The sequence below is a fragment of the Amia ocellicauda genome, chromosome 1 (assembly GCF_036373705.1).
Source record: "Amia ocellicauda isolate fAmiCal2 chromosome 1, fAmiCal2.hap1, whole genome shotgun sequence".
NCBI classification, from domain to species: domain Eukaryota; kingdom Metazoa; phylum Chordata; class Actinopteri; order Amiiformes; family Amiidae; genus Amia; species Amia ocellicauda.
Window position 1 is genome coordinate 42,886,691 of NC_089850.1, and position 11,771 is coordinate 42,898,461.

Here is an 11,771-nt window from a genome sequence, read left to right on the forward strand (position 1 = left end):
AAGGAATGAAAAAACAATACACATTCCAGCATTGACACCAATGAAAGGCATGCTTTTTCTTTAATTGGTATGTGTGATAAAGCTCAAACGATACAAAACGAGTTGTGATAGTTAATTGTAACAACCAGAGTTCAAGTGCTGTCAACTGAAGTCTTCATTCTTTAGTCTCCTGTTCTAGTAAAATGTTCAGTTATCAACATATTTCTCAATCATTGTTTTGGCAGTTTGGTTTAATTTTGCAAACAGCTGTTAGTTTCAGTTCGCAAATATTTTGAGTGGTGTAGATACAGGATTATGAGAGGGAAAAAGGCAGTTCCAAACAGTTGTCTTCCTAATGCCAGATTACCCTCGGCCTCTCTATTAGAAAGGATCCTTGGCTTTTGTGGAATTTTGCAGAACGTGAACAGCGTAGGACTGAAGTTTTAACAATGAAAATACAACCATTTTGGAGATCTAATTTTATTACTGTACAGTTTTGCACAAACTGACATACAATAATAGATATAGAAGAGACCAGCCATTTTGTTAATGTGTTGCATGACAGTAAAGAACAAACTGATAGGCAGGTAGATTGTCTCTTTTCATTGGTCTCTGTAAAACAGATTTTTGTTTCACTTCACAACACTTCACATTACACAATGAGAACATGCTATACACATAATGATAACTATATGAACACTATATTGCTCTCTATAACAAGTACACATTAATTCACAACACACAGACATTTAATACATTAAACATGTTATACATAACTAATTGCACTGACAACACCGAGAAGGATAAGAATGCATTCTTTCACAACTGTGCAAAAATACCTTATTTCAATAACGGAACTGCAAATTACTAAGCGTAAGCAGGGACAGTAAACCACTGCCTTGAACAGGAACACAAAGTTTAGAACTGAAAGGAAAAAGTACAATTGACTGTCACCAAATTCTATTTTTAAAACCACTCATATGTTCTACAGATCAATGAAAACACAACCAAGAAAGACATGTGACTGTTTATCTGTTGGGACACAGTGAAGCCCTGAAATACCAAATGAGCAAGAAAAGCATGATCTGGCGTTTATCCACGGAAACCCATGCTCCCAAAGCTAATATGATATTTTGGACACATGAAAATTTGATATTGCTCGACTTAAGACTTCAACAATTTCTTATGTTGTAGAGTGGTGGTGATGTGTTGTTATAACAGTAGATCTGCAAAGTATTCTTTACATAACAAAATAGGCCTTTAAAATTTTTATTTGTTGCCAAACCATTTCTAACCTACCTAAATGTGTTACGTATGATCAGTCTTTGTGCTTCTCAGTGCTATGACATTAAACAGGTGTTATGTGAAGCCTATCATGTTATAATTAATGCTATAAATCCCTAACCTCTTCCAACTTCTAACCTGGTACTTCAAACACCATCCATGAAAATCAGTTTGTATGCCAGAGTATCTGAGGGTTGACCTGCAAACATAGATCTGAAATTAATTTACTTCTTTTGTCTTGCATTCAACTACAGCAAGAATATGAATGTGGCATTGACAGTTTTATACTTCCGTTCCTCTTAAATAAGCTGCCATAATATGCATACTTACATACAAATATAAATGATCAGTCTTTAGCTTCTACATTTCGCTTTAGTTGCAGGTAAAAATGCACCCATTGTTGTATACATACTTTCATACTATGAATGACATTCAAAGGCTTTATAGATAAATTATGTAACATTTTCTTCCCATAAATCAACAATACAGTGTTAAAGTGATGTCTGTATTCAAAATAAAACTATATTTGCCGTTCAATGAAAAGCATGCAATAGGTACTTTTGATTTTAACCTGTTATTTAAAGCATCTTTCATAACTTTCAATGAAACAAAAATCTGATCACAATAAACAGTTAGAAGGAAAGCAACATTTTAAGGGGGACAAAGCAAACGCCCTTACCTACACAGCATTGTTCAAAATAAAAATGAAACTGGTGATATTTATTTTAAATATATATTTAAAAATATAAAATATAGTGATTATTCCCACTCCAACTATCAAATAATTACAACTGTACATCACGCAAGACTTGCACTAGTACCATATAATAACACTGGTAATTATATGAGAAGTGAAAAGCCTTCAAACTTTTAAAGTGTTTTGTGGAATGTCCTCCGTCTTAAATACTATAAACTGTTCTACACTACATACCAAATTAATTGCATTTCATACTTGTAAAAGCCCTAAAATAGACATGTCATTTACACTTATGTCATTGGAAGGATACTAGGTAAAACAAGTTGTGTGACTGGGATCTTCACTTGGATTGACAGTGAAAAATAAAATTATATATAAAGGTGTGTGTGTGTATATATATATATACATATACACATATTATATAAATAAATACACACACACACACACACACATAAACACACATTTAATTGCAGCTATTAGTACTGAACATATCATGAAACCCAAATTGGTCACAGGCCATTGCACAAAAATAATATCAATTAAATGAAGTGGCATGCCACAGCTGACTACAGTTTTTCACTTCAGATCTCCTGCATCTCCCTGGATGGTCTTCTTGATACGAAGCAGCATGGTAGTGAGCCACTGGTCCAAACGAGAGACTGAGTCAAACTCTTTCACCTGACAAGGATGGAAGATCCAACACAAGGAAACATGGAAGATTAATTAAAACTCAAAGGAGAATCTAATTCTCTGAAACATTGTTTTGCATTTTCCACCTACAATCAGCATTATATTCATGCAGTGCCATCACGTTGACTTACATACTAGAATGAATATGATTTCAATGAACTTAAAATTGATCCACTAGAGAGAATAATGAGCTCTTTGACACTCATCTCAAAAGGCCCAAAGTGATCATTACTGCCTTTAAATCTCAAATAATTACTGCCCCTCCCCCCCACCCCAGTTTTGTATCTTTTCTGTTTTGAAGAACAGAAACACGTGGCTGTGAATTGATATTCCATGTGATGATATTGATTCCATTAAAAAAAAAAAAAAGGTAGCCACCTAGTCACCAAAACTATGTTATGACAGCAGACAGACATACATAAGAGGTATTCTTACCGCTTCAGTGAAAGCCTCACTGTTCTGCTCTTCATGAGCTTCAATAAGTTTCTGTAGTGAGAAAAGGTCAGGTCAGATTAAAGGAAGATTAAAGGCAGGCAATACAAAGGCTGAACAGGAACGTTCATCAATTATCTGTCAATTATTTAATGATTAAAGAATAAATCAGAAAGTCCATCCACCCCCATAAAGTTTTGTGCAACGTATAAACCCAATATACAACGGCCAGCTTACAACTCCAAAATAATGTAGATTAATGTGGTTGACTAATGCCTCGGTTCCACTGGCTTAAGTGTCCGTGCCATGCCGTGCCATGCCATGCCATGCCGTGCCGGACGTGTCCCAGAGCTTTTTTTGTTAAACCAGGCCGTTGCGAAGCCCATTCCTCTTATGGGAGCAGCAGAGTGACTGTGGGTTTGGTTTGTGTTTCGTTTTAAAAACAAAGACAGAGAACAACACTACGAGCGATACAGCCTGACGTGGAAAGGACTTTTGTGTCTATTTTATGCTTTCTGCTTTAGATGATTGTAAACAGCGTAATAAATACACGTTTCTGTTAAAAGTTTATAGACAACATTACATTCAGACAAGCACGTCCCCATAAGAATACGTTTCCATGTAAACAATAATACTAAACCAAATATGTATTGTTATCATCATCATCATCATTTGTGCTAGTATATATGTATTTTAAACGGCACAGCATGACCCCCTTAACTTATTACTCTTACTACAGATCTAAATATTAATAAAATCGGCTGCTACGATCCGATTATTATCCTTCAGTTTATTTTAACTAGTCAGGGCACTGCACCGGGGTCCTGTGTTAATACACTCGGATATTAACTGTAAGAAGTAATTGTTTCTGTATATGGATTTCACTCCATGCTGCTAATAAAACTGTAATTTCTTTGTGAGCGCACACGGCACTTGAGATTACATCTTCCGACACAATGTATCTGATCTCTTCCCTGTCTGTCTGCAAGTCAAGAACACATCTCGCTTTCAGAAGCGGAGATATTTCCTCAGTGGGCGGGACAGACACTTACGGACACGTCTAGCAACATACAGTTAACCCTCCACAAAACACGGACGCGTCCCCGATGCTTAGCCAGTGGAAACACCTGTTTAAGCATCCGGACGTGTCCGCCAGTGGAAACGGGGCATAAGCTACTTCTGTCAGGACTAAAATAGTCCAAAATAATGAACATCCTCCGAACAGTGAAAGTTACCAACCAATAAATATTTTGAAGGTTATGTTCCTGGAGGTGGTTGTTGATTATTGCTCTGCATATGGGAAAAGAGTTGTACCTTAAGCCAGTGTGGTGAAGAAAGAAATAAAGAAATGATTTCTTAGATGACAGGAAAGTATTAAGCATCCTGTTGAATTTCCATACCTTCAGAAGCTTACATTCTCTTGAATCAGAAAATGCTGGGAACATTTCTTCATATTTCTCAACTGCAAGCTACGGGAAAGGGAAAATAAAGGGTACAAAAAATCCTCACTTTATAATGTTATCGGATTCCTTGAATAAATGGTTTACATTATTATACTCATATTAATAAGGTTCTTATGAATCCAACAGAGCTGTGTTAGGAAATGTCCAGAACAAAAGGTAGATGGTATAGCTCCGTAAAAAGGAGTCACCTGAGTAAAGACAGAAAATGCAAACCTACATTCTCTAACTGAAAGATTCCAGCAATTGTTCAGGTTGTATGTGAATGACCTCCCCAATTTGAGTACAGTTAACTAATATTTCACGAGAGATTTTCATTAAAAATTGTGAAAAAAGAAAAGAAAAAAACACGTTAGTTCCACAGTTTGGGTAAGTTAATACTAACCTTTGCATTTAGTTCATCAACAATAAAATGGCACAGTGCAGCCTTAAAGAAATACTCTTTCGCACTGTATTTCAGTAAGGGGTTATCCATAGTGTTAGTGCCAACCTGCAGAGACGAAAAAAAAAAAAATGTAAATCGGTTTTGCTTTCAAATAAGCAAAGAAATTACACAACTACTTTTCAAAGCACACAAACCTGCTCATAAATTTCAGTTGCCTTCTGATATTGTTCTAGTTGTGCGCTATACGAAGCTACCTTCAGTAGACACTTGTTGGCAGAGCTAAATAATAATTAAAAAAACATTGTTAAAAGCAGATTTCACTTAAATTCTATAATTTAAAAGCATTTTCAAAGTTAGATGTGTGATAAGTGTGTAGTTTTCTTTCAATAAAAACTTGCACTTACCTTAGCAGATATACATTTTGAAGGAAGCTAAAAGTGTCATTTCTGCTCTACAAATGATGCAACATTAACACATAGACGAGGGTTAGACTATGCAACAGATTAATGTTCCCTTAGTCTTACCTGTTAGACTCTTCCCCTTTGTAGTAATCTGCTGCCTGTTCATAGTGTGCAATAGCCTAAAGTGAGAGAGGAGAGAAGAGAAGAATTACAAGCTGATAAATGTTGCTTCCACAAGACTGATTGTGGATACTAATTATTCCCAAAATAAACCTTTTCATTGGATATAGTTTTACATTGTATATTTAGTATTAAACCTAATTTCTATTCCACATTGAAAGTAACTCTAATAAAAGTACCTTGTACTTTCACTCACGACTGGCTTCCCCGTGTTTAAAACGATCCCCCAGGGTGTTAAAATCCAGCACAATCTATGCATTGGGCAGAGGTTTTGACATATTGCTGCAAATACAATTTATTTGAAACACTGGAGAAACACGGGGGAAAAATTATATTTCGGGAGCCTCCATTGAGATAAGAAGAGTTCACAGTTGTGAATACATACCTTTTCAATATCCACCAGCTCAGACTCATAAACCTCGGCAATTGTGATGTGGTGTTTAGCAGCAATAGTGAATCTGCCCTGTAAGACAGATGGATTGTTCCATGAATGGACTTATAATCAAAATCTCAACCCAAGAACCACAGAACGCATCCAATAATATACAGACAGATGTTGCTATACTTTTGGTCTGAGTTTCTTACCATATCTGTGTATATATCGATGGCTGCATTTAAGCAGTTGATAGCCTCTATTGCGTGCATTTGGAAAAAGGAAGGAAAAGTCAATGCAGAGATCAAACCACAGGTAAGGTATAAACCTGCTAATTTGAAAACAACAAACCTGTACTCATTAGCAACTTAATGTTTTATTAGATGCTTCTTTCTTCCACTAAGAAATATAACCGCTATCAATTACATGTCTGTAGTTTGCTATTAGGAGGCTATTCAGTTTTTATTTAATCCAGGAAAAACTTTACTGTTAGCCGACTGATTCTGTCAATATTTTTTTTAAACTGCTATTACTAGTTAAAAATATGCAGGAAAATTAATTCTGGTGATTTAGAGATTTCCCCTTACAACTTGTGGGGGGTGGGGCAGGGGGAAAAAAAAAATTACTACTTTCACTTTCCCACCTTGTGGATCTGCCTTCTTGTAAGCATTGCCGGCATCTACGAAGCTGGTGGCAGAGTCGTGCTTGCTCTGGAGCTGCATGTGCAGCTTGGCAGCCTGACAGAAGGCACTTCCTGCAGCTGGAGAGAAAAATACTCGAATGGGAAAGCTACAGGGTCTCCTTTTCCATAGAGATTTAATTCCAAACAAGCCCTCTATTATAACATTGAACCAGTTATGGCTCACTCTGGTCAAGATTAAATATCAACATGCTTGGCAGTCATTTTTACAAGGTAAATAAAAAGCAAAGCAGATTTTCTGATAGGTGTGTTTCACAAGACAGCAGTGCTTGAAGGGTCACCAAGGAGCATGGTGGAGAACACAAAAATACATTTTACATTTTAGACAATTTACCATTCCAGTTCTTGGCCATCTTGAACATGTTAGCTGCCCTTGCATACATCTCACATGCTTCTTCCACTTTAGAGTTGCCCCTAGAGAGAGAGAAGAAAAAAACATTTAAAAAGAGTATAAGTATGGGATTCTCAGAAAGACAGAGAATGCTAAAAGTAGTAATAACATTTTTAGCTGGAAAGCACAGTACCTTATCCTTAACTTCATATGCAAAACCAGACTTTGAAAATAAAAATCAAATCACACATTTAAACAACCATCCTTGCAAATAGGGGACCATAATTCTGGAGAGGGGTGCAGTTCAGGCATTTTATTTTTTTATCCTGCTTTTCGAAAATACAATTACTCCTTTAAGCCCGTTTGTTAAATTCACCTTTCTGATATTAAGTGTATGAAAAGCACACTGCTAAAAGTCAGGAAAGCTGGTACTGCAAGTGGTATTAAAAACAAAAAAAGGAGGCAGGTTTTCAATCTTATAAAATATGTGTACCCTAAAATAAAACAGATTGTTTCCCCAATTGGTGCTATATTGGTATATAATGAACTAAACTCACACACTGCACCTAGATTACTAATATGGCCCAGGTACAAAAGCTTTCAGGTATATTACAAAAGTCTTGATTTCTGAATAGCTAGGCTCCAAAATCTCTATCTACCACCCCATGACTCAGCTTAAATTATGAATGCAGTAATTAAAATTGGCTTCAATTCAACCATAAGGGTTACATCAATTCTCTGGGTTTAGTTGTTTATTATTTAAAGGAGACCAATGTATGCTGTACACATAAATTCACATTCCATACAATGAAATTATTCTTCTCAAAGAGCACACAGAGTAAAGGGTGTAAATGCAAGGATGGCATAGGACTTCTCACTGCTCCTTTCCAACAATGCAGAACAGCAGCACAAAGCTTGGGACTAACACAGGGCTAGGAAGATGCTGCAAATCTTTTTTAATATTGTTGAATTTCTCGTTCAGGGCAGACAGGGCAGCACATAACATTGCAGTTCCTCCTGTAAAGGTTTTGACAGGTAGTCAGCCAAAGCCATTTAAACATGATTTACCTCCTTCCTCCAACACTGATTTGATCACAATAAAAATAAAGCCTCAGTTAAGACGGGGGAAGCGCACACAATTTAATTTATGTACAAACCTGGTCCCCAGACCTTTTAAGAAAACGGACCTATATATATTGTCTTGAATGATCAAAAATTACATTTTCTAAGCATCCTTTGGACATAAACAGAAGCTTACTTGAGAATACAAGAACCATTATACCTGCTAAAAACAAAAAGTCTATAACCTGCATTACCTTTCAGTGTTTGGGGGATTTTTCTGGAATCATACAACTTGAAACTAACCCTTAACCAATTGTTTTATTCAAAGAACCTCCTTTTTCGAACCCTGATTTATACATGCTGGTGGAAAGAGATCATACATTAAACACTCTGCTGCACTGTTGGGTGGCAGAAAGCAAATTTACGGCAACATTCAACTGATACAACATGCTTAATATTCATTCCACAGAAGCTATTATGAAATTAAAGAAACATGTATTGCAAGAAGTAAGTTTGTCCTTGGAGTAAAAAAAAAACAACAACACTAAATCAGAATAGCTGACTCATTGTATAACATCCCATTTCATCTGTAGGAGAAACATAATCTGGCCAAACCCTGAAGCCTTTGGGAAATGCATACTTGTAATTCTAATGTATTGTATTTAGATATAAGCATGTTGAGAAAATTTAGAGATAAGCAAAAACAAAGAAAGAAACAAGCTATCAATTATGTAGTCCTGCACAATGTCTCTCCTTTGAAGGAAAATAATGAAGTATGAAGCACCAACTCGCATCTGGCGTCACATATGTCAACCAACATCTGCAAGGCCCGGCTATGCTATTGTTTAAAACAATATTTTTTACATACATTTGACCTTTTCATTAATTTCACTTCTTTTCATTACGTGAATTTGTGGGTTAAAGCTTCAAACGCCACGGATGTTACAAAACTGCTGAGTTAGAGTAAAAAAAAAAAAAAGATCTACCCCCCCGGCTCCGTTATATGAATAATAAGCACTTAAATATTATTACATGGTGTTATTAGGTTTGGAAGAAAGAACAATAAAAAGCTTATGGTACAGTTGTAACATCACCGTTCTTCTTTCTTCCTTAATTTTCCTTTTTATAAGATGGATCTTCGGCTGAAAGATGACACACAGGTATACTGTCTTAATATGCCGCTTACCCAAACATACCCCCCAGGAAGGAATGGGAAGATTTCACTTTCTTATCAGCTTCAGCCATGAGTTGAATTGCTTCATTTTCTTTCCCCTTGTTGTCCATTTTTAAAACGAAAAAATATACACGACACCTCAAATACACGTCTGGTGGGGATTTTGGTCAGACGGATATTTTACGGAGTCTGCCACCCACTCCAGATACAGTTTCCCGCAAGGAGCCTCGGGAAATGTAGTGAACGGCGAGGACTTCGTTTCCCGTGAGCGCGTCACAATGGGGGGTCACGTTTTCCACGAATTAGGCAGGGAGGGGGTCAGTGCTGCGTCTTTTCTGCCCCTCTCTCATGTTTTGTTACACAACGTTTCTCTTACAGTCGTTACCATTACTACTGCTGTCTGACACCCGCCTGTACTGAATAGCGCATGTTTCCCCCCGAAATTAAACGCATAGGATTCCCCAATCTTCACATAACATTCCCAACATCATCATTAGCTCGAAAGCTAGAAGCTCTCAATCATATATATGCGTTTTTGTAACTGGGTATTATTTTTTACATTAAGTTGTTATTTAGTCTAAAACAATATGGCACCTGTCATATATCCTAAATGCAAGCATCATAACCTGCTGGGATTTTACATCCAAAACCATGAAGCTGACCGACCACCCACTCAACAGCACCATCCAACAACTAAACCAAATGGTCTGTTCTGTTAATAACACACACAACATTGTATTATTTGTTAAAATAAAGACGGTATCAAAAAGCCTTTAACAAAATCCTACAGCACGTACAGGTCAATGACATGTTCTGAAAAGACACACACACACACACATATATATATATACACACACACATTTGAACTGTACTGTATTACTGCACGTCTAGTATAATGCTCTTATATTTTGTAAGTCGCCCTGGATATGGGCGTCTGCTAAGAAATTATTATTATTATTATTATTATTATTATTATTATTATTATTGTGTACTAGCTTATATCGTGTTTATCATGCAAGTCCAACGTTTATGTAATGTAAATGTTATATATAGGCATATATGCATTATATTATCTAGTTCAAGAATACGTAGCTATGCATTGTAAATTCAAACCATATGTCATGCAAGATGGTCTATACCTATTATTTTTTTACTGAGTTGGAAAACTGATTTATGATACCCATGATAAAACGGATACAATTTTAGTTTTGATTAAAACGGAACTCGAACTGGTAAAAAAATAAATAAAAGCTGTACAAACGTGCACATCTACTGCAATATACATGTTTTGTGAAATGCACATCTGTTCCCTATGTGACGCTATACAAGCTGTGGGCTACAATAAAGTAACGATGGTTGCAGCGAAGGCCTAGTTTAACTGCAACAACACACAATACATAAACACACATGTTGAGACAAAAACACAATGATACAGTGTTTTGTTTTAATCCAGCTAAAATTCAAATGTCGATTCAATGTATTTTTTCAAAACAGCGAATGATTAAGATGTACCCCACCCCCTCCCGGTTTAAGGCACGGACACAGCCGTCATCTCACCCAAACATGCCGCCCAGGAACGAGTGGGAGGATTTCACTTTCTTATCCGCTTCAGCCATGAGTTGAATGGCTTCCTTTTCCTTCCCGGAGTTGTCCATTTTTATTTTGGTATTTTTCTAAAAGCTACACTTTTCAAATCCGATCTCTTCCACCTCCCGTTGTAGCAGATTTATGATCAAGGACTGTATTTACTACCAGCAGCGCGTCTACATCCTCCGCCGAAAGGCTTCACGGGATATCTAGTTTATTTCTCTTAGGCGAAGCACAAAAAAGGTACAAGGAAACTACACATCCCAAAGGCACCCCGGCTTCCCACACTCACAGATTACAGCATTATGTAATGGGTGACTGAGTATTGGGCAGATATAATTAATGGAAATATATATTTTTTTCATATTATTTATTTTGTGGTGATGTGTAAAAATAAAATAAAACAATACGATACAATGGTTTTATGTACCTCTATTTGTATTCAGTATTATTACATTTAAGAATCCAGGTCTATCTGTGTTATATATCATATTTGAATATGCATGTATTCATTAATTCATTATATATTGTGTCCAGTGTTTATCCCAATTTCACTAATTTGAAATCCATCTGTTAATGTGTCTCTCCAGCAGATGGCAACAGCAACCTTCTCAGCCCTTCTGACTACACGATGCATGTATCACCATATTGTTTCAATGTTTTACGCTTCGCCAATAAGTAACTTCGAAATTCTGTAAATAGACCAAGATTGAAAGAATACTGATGAACTTTAAAATACTTTTTGAGTCTGATCAAAATATCAATGCATCAATCAAGTGTATCTATGCAACTCCTAATATAAAATAGAAAAAAAAAATCTTCACCTACCCAATAATCAATAATCAAACACAAGTCCATCTAAAACATTACCTGCATATGCAGTTTAAATCAATTTACCAAGGGTTTACCAAATGCATTATTGAAATGTTGAAAGACATGACATTAAAGCATTAAACACATATATGCCTTTAAACAATTTCATTTCAGTTAAAAATGGTTAGTAACATAGGAAAGATGTATATAATGTATTGTGCAT

At 36.1% G+C, this 11,771-nt stretch overlaps 1 protein-coding gene across 2 annotated transcripts; it reads right to left on the reverse strand.

Moving 5' to 3' along the window:
• Positions 1 to 443: 443 nt before the first annotated feature.
• Positions 444 to 10,928, reverse strand: LOC136750601 (beta-soluble NSF attachment protein). 2 transcript variants are annotated; one of them, XM_066705733.1, is made up of 11 exons: positions 10,706 to 10,928; positions 6,916 to 6,995; positions 6,525 to 6,641; positions 6,094 to 6,140; positions 5,894 to 5,971; positions 5,452 to 5,507; positions 5,122 to 5,206; positions 4,928 to 5,032; positions 4,483 to 4,551; positions 3,086 to 3,136; positions 444 to 2,638 (listed from the first exon to the last, which is right to left on the reverse strand). In XM_066705733.1, exons 1-11 carry the CDS (start codon positions 10,801 to 10,803, stop codon positions 2,537 to 2,539), a joined length of 888 nt encoding a protein of 295 aa, XP_066561830.1. In that variant the 5' UTR covers positions 10,804 to 10,928; the 3' UTR covers positions 444 to 2,536. The 2 variants fall into 2 exon arrangements, with proteins under 2 accessions (XP_066561830.1, XP_066561834.1); XM_066705737.1 differs by lacking the exon at positions 10,706 to 10,928 and adding an exon at positions 9,161 to 9,357.
• Positions 10,929 to 11,771: the final 843 nt, after the last annotated feature.

What these genes read in the sequence shown, in the direction of transcription:
- LOC136750601 (XM_066705733.1), bottom strand. Translation starts at nt 10,803, where the DNA reads ATGGACAACTCCGGGAAGGAAAAGGAAGCCATTCAACTCATGGCTGAA. An exon ending in TTCCTGGGCGGCATGTTTGG is followed by an intron (nt 6,996 to 10,705) that starts GTGAGATGACGG and finishes CTCTCTCTCTAG; the next exon opens with GGGCAACTCTAAAGTGGAAG. An exon ending in GTGAGGCTTTCACTGAAGCG is followed by an intron (nt 2,639 to 3,085) that starts GTAAGAATACCT and finishes CATCCTTGTCAG; the next exon opens with GTGAAAGAGTTTGACTCAGT.